At 43.0% G+C, this 17478-nt stretch overlaps 1 protein-coding gene across 1 annotated transcript in view; it reads right to left on the bottom strand.

Annotated features, from left to right (window-relative positions):
- Positions 1–13102, bottom strand: part of MAOA (monoamine oxidase A) — a 75841-nt gene extending 62739 nt beyond the window's left edge. Inside the window, exon 1 of the mRNA XM_079909892.1 lies at positions 12747–13102. Within this exon, the coding sequence (XP_079766018.1) occupies positions 12747–12819 (73 nt within the window). The 5' untranslated portion in view covers positions 12820–13102. The remainder of the gene's footprint in view (positions 1–12746) is intronic.
- Positions 13103–17478: the final 4376 nt, after the last annotated feature.

Genomic DNA, 17478 nt, shown 5'->3' with positions numbered 1-17478 from the left:
TTTTTAAGATGTTGAATAAATTGGGGGGGGTACCGTTTCAGTTTGCATGTTTATTGTGAAGAAGACTCTGATAAGGAACCTCCGTGGTAATTTAAAGCTAGAAAATACAGAATATGGAAATACAATCAAGATGTCATTAGAAAAAGTTATTTTTGAATAATAACTAATAACTAATTTTGAATAAATAACTCAGTAAGCCATAAATAAAGCACAGGCAAACACTTGCAGTCCAGAAAGGCTTTTTCCAATATATTGACTGTGGCTGTCTGTTGATTCGAATGGAAAAAAAAAAAACCTAAGATAATGTCTGCTTACATCTTGAATCAGGCATCTTGAATTATATTCCTTAATTCTTTTTTGTTATTATTCTGTGTATCACTATGCATCCTACCCTCCCCTCACTACAAAATTCAGTAATCACTTATAGAAAAAAAATCGTATGTCAACTCCGCAGATTAGTTTAAGGGCTTTTGACATAAACTTCAAAATAAATAAATAAAAGCCTGTCTCTTTTTTTTTTGGTAAATGGGATAAAATTATTAGAAAAGAAAAGGTTTGTTTTGTTTTGTTTTGTTTTTTTAAGAAAAGGTTTTTAAGTCTGAAGGTAAGTCACCAAATACAATGTAGCTACTAAAAAACATTTGATAATCAAATATTTTTTTTACTTTCAAATCAAATATTTGTTATGAAAAGAGAAAATCTCATATTAAACCTATTTCATCTTGTTCCAAAGAAATATAGATTAGCCAAAGCTGAGAGCATTGTGCATTACAGCTCTTCCTGTCACTCATTTTCTATCATTTAATGGCCACATAGAATCTAGGACAATAGAAGAAGCCTGCTTCCCACCCACCTCTCTTGGCACCCCTCCCCACCTCCAAGACAGGGAAAGGGTTTAGCACAGGGGCTTGCTGGTAAATGGTTAACAACCGTCCCTGGCCTCAGGGGATGGAGGGGACTCCTGATTTGCAGCATTTGGGTTTCCATGGTGTATATACACTCTCCACATGGCTGATTCAAAATCACCAGTGTGATTACTACCAATGTGATATCATTGACCGTGAAACTGGGAAGAGAAGTGTTCAATCAGGATCAGTCCTTTCATGACAGTAGAAGCTGGCTCCAACACACACTGTCAGACCTATAGACTCCTGGCCTCAGGTCAAGTCTCAAGTCTGGGAGAGAGTCTATTAGATCGGCAAGTGTATGAGATTCATTGGTGTCCTAGACTCTCAAGTGTCCTAGTGTCTAGCCTGTGAATCTCCCATGGGTGTGTTTGAAGGAAGAGGTCTAAGCGGGCACTGGCAAAATATCCCTGCCGCTGCACCAAGAGCTCTTCCTCTCCCAAATCATGGCAAACTGAGCCCATTAGGAGGAAAAGAACCCCAAACTCCCAAATGTCCTGTGGTTTTCTGTGACAGCAGAGAGCCTGGAGAAGCTAAAGGCACAGAGTTTGTTAAAGCCCTATTATGTACATAAGGATCTGATCACTTTCAAAATGCAAAAACCTGAAAAAGGGAAAATAGCAGATTATGGCACAAGAGAAACTTTAATCACTTTGCAATTAAGTATTTTAAATAGGGATAATGAGTTTAAAACATGGGCTTCCCTGGTGGCGCAGTGGTTGTGAGTCCGCCTGCCGATGCAGGGGACACGGGTTCGTGCCCCGGTCTGGGAAGATCCCGCATGCTGCGGAGCAGCTGGGCCCGTGAGCCATGGCCGCTGCGCCTGCGCGTCCGGAGCCTGTGCTCTGCAGCGGGAGAGGCCACAACAGTGAGAGGCCCGCGTACCGCAAAAAAACAAAACAAAACAAAACAAAACAAAACAATATGGGCTTCCCTGGTGGTGCAGTGGTTAAGAATCCGCTTGCCGGTGCAGGGGACACGGGTTCGAGCCCTGGTCCGGGAAGATCCCACGTGCCACGGAGCAACTAATCCCGTGCGCCACAACTACTGAGCCTGCGCTCTAGATACCGTGAGCCACAACTACTGAAGCCCGCGCCTAGAGCCTGTGCTCCGCAACAAGAGAAGCCACCACAATGAGAAGCCCGCGCACCGCAACGAAGAGTAGCCCCCGCTCTCTGCAACTAGGGAAAGCCCGCACCCAGCAATGAAGACCTAATGCAGCCAAAAATAAATAAATAAAATAAATAAATTTATTTTAAAAACCCCAACAATATAATTCCTCTTCTGGTTTCTCTCTATTAAACCATTTGGGTTTTAGAGAAACCAACATAAAATAGGTCAATGGATTTATTAGAGAGGCTTAAAAAAAAAAAAACACCAAGTCTGCTAAAAGCACACCTCATATGAGAGTTCAGGCAATTGTTAATCCTGGTTATTAGATCAGGAGAGAGCCTGGGTGAGATGATGTATCCAGCCAGCAGTGCTGTTGCCATGGCAACCTCAAACCAAGCTCCAGCTTCTTAAAGCCACTGCCCATGGAAACTGTTTCCACAGATTCTGCAGTGCTTCCCATGTCCTGAGATGGTTACATCCCCACAGAAATGGGATAGGAAACGATTTAAGCCACACAGCACACCTGGAGAAGGAATTAATATCAGCAACAAAGTCTTTGAGGAAATGGTCCTTTGCTTCCTGGGCTATAAATCTGTACCCCTGCCTTCTCTACCTCACCAAGGGCTCTTTCCTTTACTTCTTCAAGTACACTCACATTACGAAAAAAGAGAAATTTGTCCATTTGACTCATGCTACACTTTCCAGTTCAATTACTGATTTTCCTTCTACAACAAATGATTAGAACAAACCTTGAAATGTAGCATATTCCTCATGAAAAATGTCCAGTGACCCCACTTTCAATACGGACAAGTGATATAATCATCTGTCACAAGCTGCTGTATTTTTCTTCTTAGCACACATCACCACCTGGCACTCTATATACATCTGCTGCTTCCAACCACTGCAATCTTAGCCACTCTTGTCCAAACCATTGTGGCCTTTTGCCCTTGTCCAAGGCAACATGACCTCTTGCCCAGAGATCTGCCTCTTAACTAGTGTGTTATATGTGTTAGACACCTTTGCATCCCTAGAATAGAGGCTACCGTGTTGCAGGTGCTCAAACACTCATTGCAATGAACAGAGGAACCACATACCAAGAAAAGAAAACCATGCTCACCTGGATGAGGGCAATGGCGAAGTTTCTAATGCTACTTAGATTATATTTATCTCAAGCAACTAAGAAAGACTGACAAGGACAGGGTGTCTGGTCATTTAAACCTTTATGCCCAAGTAAATTCGCAGATTCTTAATACTACTAGTACATTTTCTGGTCTTTGAACCAGTATTACGCTTTTTTTAGCAAAAGAGAATGGAGAATATCAATGTGCACACAAACTTGTCCCCGATACATACATACATACAATACAGCCATTCTTATTATCTATCATCTATCTATCTACCTACCTATATCTATATCCATCTGTATTTTGTGCTTCCTTTCAGACAAATAATTACCTGCTTTTGAAAATGCCAAATCTTCTGATCCCTTTGATAAGCTAAAAAGACAGAACTGTCTCAAATGATAGATAGATAAAAGCTAACAATTAACTTCAATTTGCCCTGAATTCAACAGACTTGTTGTCTAGACAGTCCTAATTTATTTGATTATTGTTCAGCATTCATCTTCACTTTAGATAAATGGATCTCACACGACTTAGGGAATGCAATTACTCCTTAATTCATTATTTGCCCCATTCTTGCACTGAAACTGAAAATACACCAAGGGCACTCCACACTGCTATCCTCAGATGCTGCACACTAGGATGCACTGTGGTTAGGAAGCAATTTCCAAAATGTTTTATGGAATACTAGTCCTCAAGATGCTCTGGGGAAAAGTATCAATGTTCATGGAAGTTGGGACATATGCTGTTTCTCCTTCTGGGAAGTGTATGGTGCACACTGGCATATTAAAGGCTCTGATAAGTCCTGCAGTGAAGAGATTCGTTTAACTTAGCATTTCTCCACCTTTTGCCTTAAAAAAAATTACATCTCAAAACATACACTTTGGGAAAGCTGGTTTCGGCTCTTAAAATACTGTCAAATATTTACAGTAATAAACTCACCTGGGCAGAGTCCCAAGTGAACAACGCCCAGAGCACAAGCTAAGTGTTGAAGCAAAGCTTTAGTGTAGCTATGGCTTATGTTCTGCTGGCTCTCCTAGTTCTTCCTGTTTATTTCTTAAAGTGGTATTTTTCTTCAACTTTGACGTTCATCACCACCTATGAATGTGTACAGTGTACATCACATATTAAATACTTTAAGTTAATTTTCTATTATTCAGTTAAGTGATCTCTGACCAACAGAATTCTTACATAACTGCACATTTGGACTCTTGGACTGAATACTCCGAGGAAAATAAAATGTACAGTCAAACAACAGTTCATACTAAAGTTTTAGAAGCAATGTTCCCAAAGAAGGAAAAAAGCAAAACCCATAAATTTTGCTCATATCACATAGTGAGTGCTCGATCAATATTTATTGAATGAATAAATAAATGAATGAATGAAGAATACATGCAGACATGCAAGAAAATGGTCTTTCACTCAAGCCACAGCCCACAGCTAACTCATTTAATCTGAAAAAAAAAAGTCACCTGAAAGGTCATCCTTGTTACATTTCAGAATTTATCCAAAATCCACAGCACTTCTGTCAAGCATTATTTTCTCCATGAAACCCTTTCCTGTCTGTCATTTCCTTCTCCCTTTTTGTGCCACCACTGAAGCCCTGAACCAACCTCAAACACCAAGGGCACTTCAGGTTCATGGTTGTAACCCCTGCTACATAGAGGGGTCCCATGCCTCACACGGTCACTGGAGAGACAAATAGACTAACATAAATTAAGAGAACTTAACTCCTCCATTTGGGTCTGAATTTTGTCAGATGCCTTAAATGACCAATGTCCTTTATAAAGTAATTACAAATGCATAGTAAATTGAAATGTGTATTTAATATCGATGGCTTCAATTCAATACGTAAAATCTGTAAACACCAATCTTAGAAAACTATTTAAAACTCACATCAACCACCACAGCCTTCCATTTTCTTCACCAATATTGTCTCCCCAAATTCTTTCTTTTCAAAACATGGCAGGTTCACTGTTATATTTATCATGGTCTTAAGGTAGGAAATGGAGGTGCCTTATTTTTCAGCCTAGATGTCTTGACTGTTTTTATTATTGTCTATTTACATATTCATTACTGGTAACTGTCTAATGACCTAATAAATCCTTTGAATTCTTATTTTTCACCACTCTGTGAGTCTCAGTATCAGCCCCAAATCTTTATATTATAGGGACAGTGACAATGAAGAGGTTTCCAGAATATCAGATGTTGGCCTGGTGCAGGGGAAAAAAAGTCTATGCATAAAAATATGCTTTTATTTTTGGTGAAAAGGTCCAATAGTTTTCATCAGATATTCAAAGGGACATTTGCTCCAAAAGGTTAAGAACCACTGATCTAAACTATTAAAATAATTGCGATACATTGTCATAAAACCACCAGGAATGGACTTTTCAAAAAGGAAATAAATTCTTCATATAAAAGTCATCCATCCTAATAGGGTGCCTAATATTTTTAAATTTAAATGTTCATGAAGCAGGGGAATTTCCTGGTGGTCCAGTGGTTAGGACTCCGTGCTTCCACTGCAGGGTCACAGGTTCGATCCCTAGTCGGGGAACTAAGGTTCTGCAAGCCGGGCGGTCAAAAAAAAAAAAAAGTTCATGAAGCAGTAACATGTGATGTAATATAGTCTAAAATATGAATTACTGTGAAACAACAGCCACTAGTTTTTAGAGCATCAAGTCTCAAAGTAAAACAATAATAAAAGTTTACTGCAGTTCTGTGAATGAGCCTATAAAGCAAGCCTAAGTGAGGTGGGGTATATTCCAAGGCCAAGTTATGCCACTAAGAATACTGTGGCATTTGGTAATTCATTTGACCCTCCTGAGCCTCCGTTTTGGTCCCTTTGAGCTATTATAGGCTGCAATTCTGTGACCCTTGAACATGGTGAATATGTAATTAACTCAACTCTCAAAGCTTATCACCTGGTTTTTATGTTCTTATTGACAGTCCTACCTAATAAATCAACTGAATATTGCTGTAAAGTGGGATTTCTTTCCTTTGGCCTGGCAACAATTAGAAAAGGGCTTTTAAACTAAGGCTCAGAGGAGCCATGGAAAAGGTGTGAATGAGCACCTGTAAGGCAGACCCAGATCCTGATTTAAGTTAGTGTAGGATGTCAGTATGATGGATGATGAAAACCATTTCCAGAATGCAACATGGAAGGAAAAAGTGTTGGGGAGAGGGTCCAAAAGAGAAAGCTGAAGACATAGACCTTTAGGAAGCCAACTATACTGAAAAAGATACTGGAAGATATATCATACATAACTTAATCCAACCTCTAATTTTACAGCTGACAGAACTGTGGTTCAAAGATTTGAAGCTGCCTTAATTCATAAGACTAGATGACAACATAATAAAGAACAGATTATCCAAAGGAGAACACAAATTGCTGGTAAAGCTGTAAAACATTTTTCAAATAAAAGGAGAAAGCAGTCCTAACAATCAACTTGTCTCAAACACTTACAACATTTAAAAATGTAACTGACGTCTTTTGATTCATTTTGTGCAGTTCTAATCACTCAAATTTAAAATGAAAAGTAACTGTCACTATGAAATCTATCTCATACATGCAAATGTAGTCTTCAAACCAGTGCTCATTGGATGTCTACACTCCTGCAAACCCCTGTATGTGACATGAAACTACAATATTACCTCAGTCTTTCTGGGTATACCTGCAACCAAATACTGGCAAGATTTATCATATGTAAAATATGTGTATGTCACACCTGTACAAAGATCGTATGACCCAATATTTGCCAATAACAGACTCCCACATTTCCTTTTCTTAATTATTGGTCTCTATGATCCAATTATACTATAGTTATACTATATTTATACAATTATACTATACTTAGATCTATTGGGTTTTGTTTTGTTTACCTTTTTGGGCTGCACCACGTGGCCTGCGGGATCTTAGTTCCCTGACCAGGGATAGAACCCATGCCCCCTGCAGTGGAAGCATGGAGTCTTAACTGCTGGACTGCCAGAGAAGTCCCTAGATTTATTGTTAAATATATTTTTCACATTAGCTGAGTATTATGTATAGATTCATATCAATTAGTATTGGCCAAATGCTAAAACTGCCCATTAAATGTCAGATAAACCCCAAAGCTCATTCAACTATGAAGATATCAAAGAATCAGAACCCAAATAAATGTAATTCTTGTATTCTTTCTTCAACATTAAAAGTTAATAAAGTAAAAGAATCCTCGCTTATTTTTTTTTTTTTTTTTGCGGTACGCGGGCCTCTCACTGTTGTGGCCTCTCCCGTTGCAGAGCACAGGCTCCGGACGCACAGACTCAGCGGCCATGGCTCATGGGCCCGGCCGCTCCACGGCATGTGGGATCCTCCCAGACCAGGGCACGAACCCGTGTCCCCTGCATCGGCAGGCAGACTCTCAACCACTGCGCCACCAGGGAAGCCCCCCTCGCTTATTTTTGAGAAAACAAAATTAGGGCCAAGAAGTGTTCTGAAAGGCAGAAAATTCATGCTTAGCTGGCAGTGAACCTCAGAGTACCTAAATAACCAAGGCACTGAAACTAAGTGGCATATTTTTTAATGTAATCTTTCCTTAATCACTACAAAACTGTACGGTATGTATTGCCAAGTTCTGAGTTAAAATGCCTAAATCACTCCTAGCAGAAATGATTCTTCAGGGTGATGTATTTCAGCAAAAAGGGAAACTGGGGTATGTTGTGGACTCGCTGGCAGGATTCAGAACATTAGTCAATCTTCTTGCGAAATGGCTTTTCTGTCTCCGATGATGAGAAAGATTCCATCCCAGCTGCTCTTACACAGCACAGTGTTCCGGGCGGCTATGCTCTCAGTTCTTTTAGTGGAGCTCAGCTCGTGGATACAAATATAGGGAGGTTCTATTGCTTAGTCACTATTTGGAAAAAGCTCTCTCCCAAGACACTTGGAATTTAATTTCAAAAAAACATGGAAAAATTCTAATCACCCAGGGCTATCCGGTGTTATGATGAAAGCGTTTTCACTGTGCCCTGGCTAAATGTGGGGCAGAGGTGGCACACTGGGGTAATCTCAGCAACTACCAGGATCACATCGCTAGAGGCACAGTAGGCAACTGTTTTCCTCCAGTAGAACTCTTGTCATGGGTTTAAGTTAAACACTACTCATGTATGGCTTAGGGCCTCCTGACTCCATATCTGTGCTCACCCATACTCTCTTGTTTGGTGTGTCTTTTTTCCATCCTCTTATCTCTACCTGTTAAAATCATACTTATCTCTCAAGGTCCTGGCATTTTCTTCAGATTCATAATATTAATATTTCTCTCATTCTATGCATGTCAATTATTTTCTCACTTGATTACTTCTTGCAAGAGGATGGGGCACCTTGTGGGCAAGGACACTTCTTACCCCTCATTATATACCTCTTGCCCCATGATCTAGCTACTGCCTGGCATACGGTAGAGGCTCCCAAAATGCTTGAACGAGTCCAGGCCCCAGGGCCACCCCTACCCATAATGAGCTGCTTTGAGGGGTACAGAATTCCCTTTCCCTAGATGTGTTCAAAGTTACAGCCAGATAATTACTAAGGAGATGCCGTTGAGAGGATTAAAATCTTACGTGATTGGACTACACTGCCTTTTAAAAACTCCTTTGGCCCAAAGACTCTGCAGTATGCACTGTCCCCCAGAGGTGGGCGTTTTCCACCCCTCTTTCCTTTTATTCTCTCTCCCTAAAGAGAGCTAATTCAGAAATTCTCAGTTAGGAGCAGATTTTAAAATCTTATACCACTGGGTTTCTGTCACTTGTTGTATCTGTGTCAGCTTATGAGTAAGAAGTAGCATGTAAAGTCAGTGACTCAACTGCTATATTTAAAATAACATCAGGAAAGGGAACATAAAATAAGTTCAAATGGTCAGATATAGATTACAAGCTCCATAAGAGGAGAGAAAAATCCAGAGAACCAGAACAATCAAGGAAAAGAGCGTTAATTGGGTATTGAAGAACGGATAGGATGTAAATGTTCAGAGAGAAGCACTTCCGTGTTAGGAAAAAAACAAAAACAGGGAAGGAATGGAGGGACAAAATGAACATGGTGTAGCACTGGAGACAAGAGAGCAGTGTGACTAAAGCTATGTTAGGGATGGTGGGAAATGCTACTGGTCAAACAAGGTGGGACTAGATATGTGGAGGGGTGGGTGGGGCTTGAAAGGCTGGCAATATACTACTGAACATCCTGAGCAGAACAAGGTGATGAAAGAAGTGTTTAAAAAAAATCAAGTCTGGGATGGACATGAAGGGAGAGCCCAAAGTGTGGCCACCGGGAAGATGGTCATAACCTGGTGAGTTGAAGGGGTTAAGGTTCTGTCCGGGGGATGGAGGAGACACAAGAGAGGAAACAGCCCGAAGGAGGAGTTAGAAGGATCTGTTGACTCGGTGTAAGAGATAAAACAGAAGGATGTGTCAAAAATGATGGAAAGGATGGTGGTACCAAGAACAGAGTCAAGGAAGTGAGGAAGAGAAGCTAGGTTGGAGGGCAAGGAGGCTTTTGAACATGTTGAATATGAAGTAAGAATAAGACAATCAAGTGTGAAATACCCAAGAGCAGATAAGCTATGGGACAGGAGTTGGGAGAAAGTAAAGGATTCAAACTAGAAACTTAAGAGCTTCCTATAGATAAAGGGAAAGGTGAGGCCCTAGAATGAAAAAGAGAGGGAGTGCATAAGAGCCCCAAAGTGATGAATAGCTGAACCTCGAGGCCGTTTCAAAAGTAGAAGTTCGCAAGAATATAGGCACAATGAAAGGAACAGAAAAGGAGCAAACAGTGTGGGATAAAAATTCAGGATCCAATAGTGTCACAGAAGGCATGAAAGAAGTTTCAAAAAGGACTTGGTGATAGATGATGGATAAGGGCCAGAGCATGTTGAAGTTACCATTATACTACTTACAAATGAGTGCGGGGTGGGGGCTTCCCTTCTCAATTACTAATAGAGTACATAAAATTACTTAATTGGTGAGTGGGAGGAAAAAGGGATTTTGTGGCTGTAAGACGTGCTGTTACATGATTTTTAATGACAAAAGGGAGATACATTAAGATGCTGCTATTCTTTGTGCAGAGATAGTTATGAAGAAATGAAAGATAATTCTGTTCATATGGACTGCTTTTGAGGAATTGAGGATTTGTACGCTTCTGGGAGCTATTTTGTTATATAATAGGAATAACACTGCATATGCAAAGTATTGGCCATATATTATAAGTGTGTGGATAACATATTAAAATGTGCCAGTTCTGACAGAAGAAATATCCAAAAGCATTTAAAACTGGTATGGGGACTATTAAGGAATTCATGGGATACTGCTAAGCACACACAAAGATGAGGTGTTTCTGAGCTCAAGAACCCTTGAGAAGTAATGCCTCTCACCTGCTCGTGAAACACCCAGTCTGTGCGCAGGGCTTATCCTAAGCCAGACTTGCATCTACTTTCATTTTAGTTGTGAACCATCTGGCAAGACACCACAGCCAGGAAGCAATGTTTCTGGTCAGTTTGGGTGTTAAAATCAAATCTGACTGATAAGAGATGATATTAAAGGAATCCCAGTGCCTGTTCCACTGTCACTGATGAAGTGGAAGTTGGGTTCTGGAATAGGAGTGTGAACTACTGTGCAAGAAATGCTCTCTTCTTCCCCCAAGTGGAAATGAACAAATTAATAATTAATAGTGACCACAGAAAGATCCAGGTTTTGAGGAGGCTGAAGCTTATATAATTTGGGTGCCCTCTTCAAGAAAAAAAAGAAAAGAATGCAAAAAGAAAATACAAGATTCAGCATGAAACTGGTTATTTATTTAGAATGAGAACCAGAAGGGACCTGCAGTTGTAAGGCCATAGAGCATTAGCACGATCAGCTACATGGTAAATCCAATTCTGCTCACGACCAACTACTTGGAGTGAAGTGTGGAAAGGGAGAGAGAGCCAGTCATCAGGCAGAGAAAAAGTAACCGACAAAATGCTCCTTAAGGAATACTGGAACACAGAACAAGAAAAAGACAAGAATAAAATCCCAGAAAGAACCCTGAATTGTGAAGTATGAATGGTATAGAGATGGGAATAGAGACAGAACTCCTAATCAATTTACACAACACATTATCATCATATTTATTTTCCAGTGATGAACAATCACATTGCTTCTAGGAGGCTCGCATACGAGAACTAGGCTTTTAGAAACACCAGTCCACTTCATTGCAGGCAGTCAACAAGTGTTTGTTGAATGAATAAATAAGCTAATACATGAATGAAGGGAAACAAGAGAAGTACTTCTTTTTCGTACTCTCCACCAGGATCTGCTTTCCTGATGCTCCAACATACATGCATGTTTTTATTGGCACTGGCTGGAGTTGTCAAAGCAACAGCTCATACCAATCTCTTCTCTGGTGATTAAGACTGTTATCCGAAACAGGCCAAGTCAAAACCTATCTTCACCCAAAAGAGTCTCCTCAAAAGGATTATACATAAAAATGGCTACTTTGGGGCACTCTACTTACTCCCTCCCACCTTATTTTTCCCTCTTTCTAAATTAGATCCTGCAGGTATATTTCAGAAATGATTAACATTCTCCCAGGTTGTGGACAGACTAGTGTGGGACTCTAGCTAGAGCTGAAACACAATTCCTAAATTTCAGACATTTTACCAATTATGACAACATAAGTGACAAATTTAATATATCAATCATGATGAGGTTTCCAGGAAGATATGGGAAAGCCTTATGCATCACTCAGCTGGTCAGCTACAAACCCAAGCCAGGACCAGAGGAACCCAGGCTTGCCAGCTGTCTCATCACAGGGCAAGATTCAGGCAGTGGGGAAAGACACAAACAGGACATTCCCTCATCTGCCCTCAGCCCCTGCTTCACAAGAAGATTCCCTTTGGATAATAAATGCCCTACACTTTCTGCAAGTTCTAAAAGAAACGGCTGGAGTAGGTTAAAACTAAGAGCCCACCTCTCTCCCCCCACCCCCACCTTTTTTTCTTTTTTTAAAAAAAAAAACCTTTTCCTAAAAGATTCTTCCTCCTTCCTCTCCAGTTACCAAATTTTCTAAGGAAAAGCGCTTTGAGAAGAGCAGGACTGAAATAACACTCAATACTACCAAAATCCGTATACTGATGTTCTGTTTAGGGCAAAGGGCGTGAAATCAGTAAGGCAAAGCAGCTACCTCAGGAATTAGGAGTGAGGGTCTTAAATGGGAGACAATCATCGCCACTTCCCCGGTTAGGTGATTTGACATCTGCAGAGTTACCTCCGTTTCTAGGTTTTGTAAAATAGGGACGAATAAAGTACCCACCTTACAGGACAGCTGAGGATTGAGAAAATCCACGTAAACTGCTAAATATAACTGCACGGCAAGAGCTAATTAAATGTTAGTATTTCATAGTAGTAGTAAAATTATTGTGCCTGCCTCCCCCAGTTCACACCACCAGCAAACCCGGCTCAACCCCACCCCCCTCCTCGCAGAATCCGGGGCCCGGCCACTGTTGCACTCTCGCATGCACAAGGGAGACCCCCACCAAACGCCACCTTGCGGCTGCAAGTCCCTCACCCCAGGCCGGCCAGGGTCGCTCAGGCTAGCGCTACGGTCCACACTGACCTGAGATGCCACCTCCTATCACGACTACGTCGAACATGCGTCCCGCTCTATTCGCCTTCTCCTGACTCTCCATGCTCTGGTCAAGGCTCTCCCGGGTCGTGGGTAGAGGAGTGGGGCCGGCCAAGGGCGGAGCGGACTTTTCTACCGACTCTCGGGGGGAGCCCGAGGGCGGAGCCGATTCCTCCACCGATACCCGGGCGGAGCCCGGTGCTGAGGGCGGAGCGGACCCTGGTACTGGTACTCCCGGGGACCCCGGGGGCGGAGCCGATTCTTCCACCGATGTTCGGGGGTAACCTAGCTCTGAGAGCTGGGTGGACTCTTGTGTTGACACTCGGGAGGAGTCCGAAAGTGGGATAGATCCTCGTACCGACCTCTCGGGGTGGGGGCTGAGAACCGAGGTCGGGGCAGACCCTTGTACCCATTCTCGGGAAGAGTCCAAGAGCGGGGCAGATCTTGGTGCAGATAGCCGGGGGTAGTCGGGCATGGAGACCTGGCTGGACTCTTGTACTGACAGTTGGGGGGAGCTACTGGGTGTAGGAGGTCCTCGTACCGAACCCCAAGGGAAGCCGGGTACTGAGGGCGGGGTGAACCCAAGTAGTGACACTTGGGGAGTGTTACTGGGTTGTGGAGGTGCTGGTACCCATATTTTGAGGAAGCTGGGCATCGAGGGCGAGATGGATTCTTGTACCGACCCTTGGAGGGAGTTCTTGGTTGTAGAAGTTCCTGGTATTGATACCCGGGTGGAGTCGGGTACTGAGGGTGGGGCGGACCGACGTCGGGACAATCGGGGGGATACTGAGGGCGGGACAGATCCTTGTATAGATGCCCGGGGGTTGCTGGTGTCCGAGTTAGCGGCTGGGGCGGCTCCGTCCGAGGTGGTCGAGCGGGTCGCAGGCGTAGGGATCCGGTCGGTCTGGAGGCGGGCGCCAAAGCCCCAGAGGCCAACCTTGGTGTCTGTGTCAGTTCTTAGGCCAGGAGCGTGGCTGAGTTGGGAGGGCGCGCTGTGTCTCCGGGAGCACCCCGCGTCCGCTGCGGACGCGTTCGACAGGGATTTGGAAAACTGACGGGAGACGGTCCGCCCCTCTGAATGGATGCTCCACATGGGCGTAGAGGACGAGGCCGCGCACAAGGCGGAGGCCGGGTTCGAGATCTGCGCAGCGGGGTCCCCGACTCTGGGAGCGCGCTGTGCCTCGCGCCCGCTCTCGCCGCCGCCACCTCCGCCGCAGCTGAAGGAGGCCGCTGAGTTGTGTGCGCTCATTGTTCTGGAGCGCGCGCGGGGGGCGGGCCTGGGGGGGGCGATGTTCTGCTCTCCTCCGCCCCTCCCTCACGGGCGCGCGTCTCTCCCGCCCAAGCTGGCCTGGATCCGCACCCTCGGAGACCCGCCCCGAGAGCTGGGCCCACTGCGGGGTGGGGAGACGAGGCGCTGAAGCGGCCTAGCTCCGCTTTCCCCGCCTGTACGCGGCGCGCGCGCGCGCGCGCGGGGAACCCTCCCGCCAGGTGTGGCCTGGCTACGCCACCGAAATAGGGGGTGTGGCCTGGCGAGAGTGTGGGCGTGGCCACATGGGGGTTCAACCTGGTGATTTTACGCTTTAACTAAAAGGGGAGGACTGAGGGGGGGTAGGGGGTGGGCTCAGGGAAGCGGGTACTGAAGGAAGCGGACCTAGAAGTGGTCGCAGGGCCGCCCCCCCACCTGGTTTGGCTCTTTTGTGACGTCACCAGGAGCCTGTGAGGTCTGCGCAGTCGCACTCCCTCCCTCGGAAGGGGGGTTGGGGTGGGAACTACCCCCAGGGGGAGACTTTGCAGTTATTGGTTCTCACTGGGGTTTTTCAAGCTGAAGTTCTTAACCAAAATCGAAGCGAGTAGGCGAGAAAATTAAGAACTCAGCTATCACAGACTAAGTGGGACCTGCAGTTTAAAAGCGAAGGTCAATGGATGACTAAGGTGCAGAGCCAAATTAACACGTGTTTCCCCATCCTACTGAAAAGAGGACTATTTAGTGCGTATATTTTATTGTGCAGTCAGCCTCTTGTCTTGCTAGTTTTATCCCTTCCTTAAATTTCCACCTTATCCTCCTAGAGCTGAATTTGTCATCACTAGAGCCCTCAAAAAGACGTAATTTTCACATGAATTTTCACATGAATTCACATGAGTAAGTGTTGAGAACTCTAGGAAGTTAACTAGTATCCATTCCCACTTACAAACATTTCTCTTGCTCACCTGCCCATCTCCCCCCTCCATTTGTATCAAATAGTATCTTGTTGAAGAAACTGTAAAGAAATACAGATTTGGTTTTTTCTTTATACAGTTTTAATAGCTTTTACTTTCTAGCAAAGGGGTTGAGACTTATGACTAAATAGTCTTAGACTTTGAAGCAAAGAAAGAGGAAATAATAAAGAATTCAGCCCTTTCTAATGTGATTCTGTCCAACTTTCTCATTTGTCCCATTGCTTTATTTTCATTCAAATATTTGATTTCATATTACGTGCTAGGCACAGGGCATGGTACTTGGGATACACGTGTGACACAAGACAGCTGGAGACCTTCAGTGACATACAGCCTACTAGAGGAGCTGCAGAGGAAATAAGCCACATGCTTGGTATGTCAATTCAAACTCTGATAAATATTATTTTGGAAAGGTCCATAGTGATAAAGTGTTCGGGCGTCTAGACCATTCTGGAAGTTAACTTTGGGAGGGGGGGTATGTAAAAATGTCCTAGAAAGAGAGAACAATGTGGATGGAGGCCCTGTGGTAGAAAGAAACATAGTTCATTGGAGTAGCTGAAAGGCAACCCATGGAGCTATGGCAAGGGGCCAAGTGCGGGAGGCAAAGTTGCTGAGATCAGCTGGGCCAAAGTGAGATCCTTAGTCTGTATTCTAAAGCAGTAGGAGTTCAGCTAGAGATAAAAATGTGCGAATCTTATTAAATAAATAATGGATGGAATAGATGGGCAGAAATATGAGTGTTTTCTCTCTTTATTTTACTTGTTTGTATTGTATATTTTATCTTTTGTAATAAAAACAGTACAAGTTATTTTAAGATAGATATATAAATAATTGTGACATATTCTACAAGTATTATTTCCTCCCTTTGAGGCCTTGGGCAAATTACTTAACTTCTCTGTGCCTATCTCCTCAACTGTAGAATCTCTTAAGTTGTTGTATCAAGGTTCCAGCAGAAAATGGCACACCTCATTTGAAGAGAATAGCACAGAGGAAGTATTTTAAAAGATGTGGGAAGGGAATTCCCTTGCCGTCCAGTGGTTAGGACTCCGAGATTTCACTGCTGAGGGCCCGGGTTCAATCCCTGGTTGGGGAACTAAGATCCCACAAGTGGCACAGTGTGGCCAAAAAATAAATAAATAAAAATAAAAAGATGTGGGAAGATGGAGAGAAACCACAAGGAATCGTGCAGTACTCACAGGCTGGTGACAGCGAGAAGGCATGACTATAAAGGGGTAGGGGGAGAGAGCAGTAATCAGAACCTGGTGGCAGAGGTGTTTAGAAAGGGCTACCTGACACTAGCTGTGGCCTTTAGTTCAGAAAGGCAGTCAGTCCACAGGAAACCCAGAGAGAGGGAGCCAGGACATATAAACACCCAACCTCCCTCTCCTCCCTCCCTCCAACAATCTCCTGCTGGTCCTCTCCATTGACCCAAGCCAATCAGAAGTTAGAAGGCAAGGAAGCCTGTTGATGCAGTCCATACAGGTCAGCCTTCAGGGAACATAACAGGTTAGAGAAAAGTGGTGGGTACACCTGGAAGGGCCAAGAGAATCTCTGTAGTGAGGTTTCAATGAGCAAATGAATATAAAATACTTGGATAATTACTCAATACTTGCCCACATTTTAATTTCTAAAAACTACACTATATTCATGTCACGGACTGTTATTTACTTAACCATTATCCTCTTACATTAAGCATTTAGTACTTTCCATTTTTTATATAATATATAACATGGGGTTGAACATTTTTGTGACTAAAGTATTGTACATGCTTCTTAGAATTTCCTTGAGATAGAATCCTAAAAGTAGAATTACGGGTAAGAGAGTGGTGGCATCTGTAAAGCTCTTTGATTGAAATTACCAAATTTCTTGCCCAAGAGATTGTCCAGATTTATACCTCATCAGCAATGTCAGAGAATGGCTGTCTTCTTACCACCTCAACTCCAACATTAAGCAAGTTAACTTTTTAACCTCTAACTTGAAAGTTGAAAGTCAACATGGTATTGCTATTCTAATCAGTGTTTCTTTGGTTATTAATAAAACACTTTCTTCACATACTTAATAGCCATTTCAATTTCTTCTGTAGTAGATGATCAACTCCTGTCTTTCTGTAGTTGATTTCTGTAAGTGCTTTATACAATAACGTATTAACCACTTGCTTGGTATTTTCACTGCAGATAGCTTTTACAACTTATATTTTAGTATTGTTTATGGCATTTTACATATGCAAAAATTTTAAATGTATGTGAGTCTATTCTTTAGTGACTTCTTCCGTTGCTTTTAAACAAATTTTATTTATTTGTTTGTTTGTTTGTTTGTTTGTTTACGGCCACACCACTGGCTTGCAGGATCTCAGTTCCCCGACCCGGAATTGAGCCCCGGCCATGACAGTGAAAGTGCCGAATGCTAACCGCTAGACCACCAGGGAACTCCCTTCCGTTGCTTTTAAACTTAGAGAGCTGAAGGGATAAAATCTATGTTTTCTTTGTTTTTTTGATGGTGATATTTTAAA

The sequence above is a fragment of the Stenella coeruleoalba genome (assembly GCF_951394435.1).
Source record: "Stenella coeruleoalba genome assembly, chromosome: X".
In the NCBI taxonomy this organism is placed as follows: Eukaryota; Metazoa; Chordata; class Mammalia; order Artiodactyla; family Delphinidae; genus Stenella; species Stenella coeruleoalba.
The sequence above is the reverse complement of the archived record's forward strand: the minus strand, read 5'-3'. Positions and strand labels throughout refer to the sequence as shown.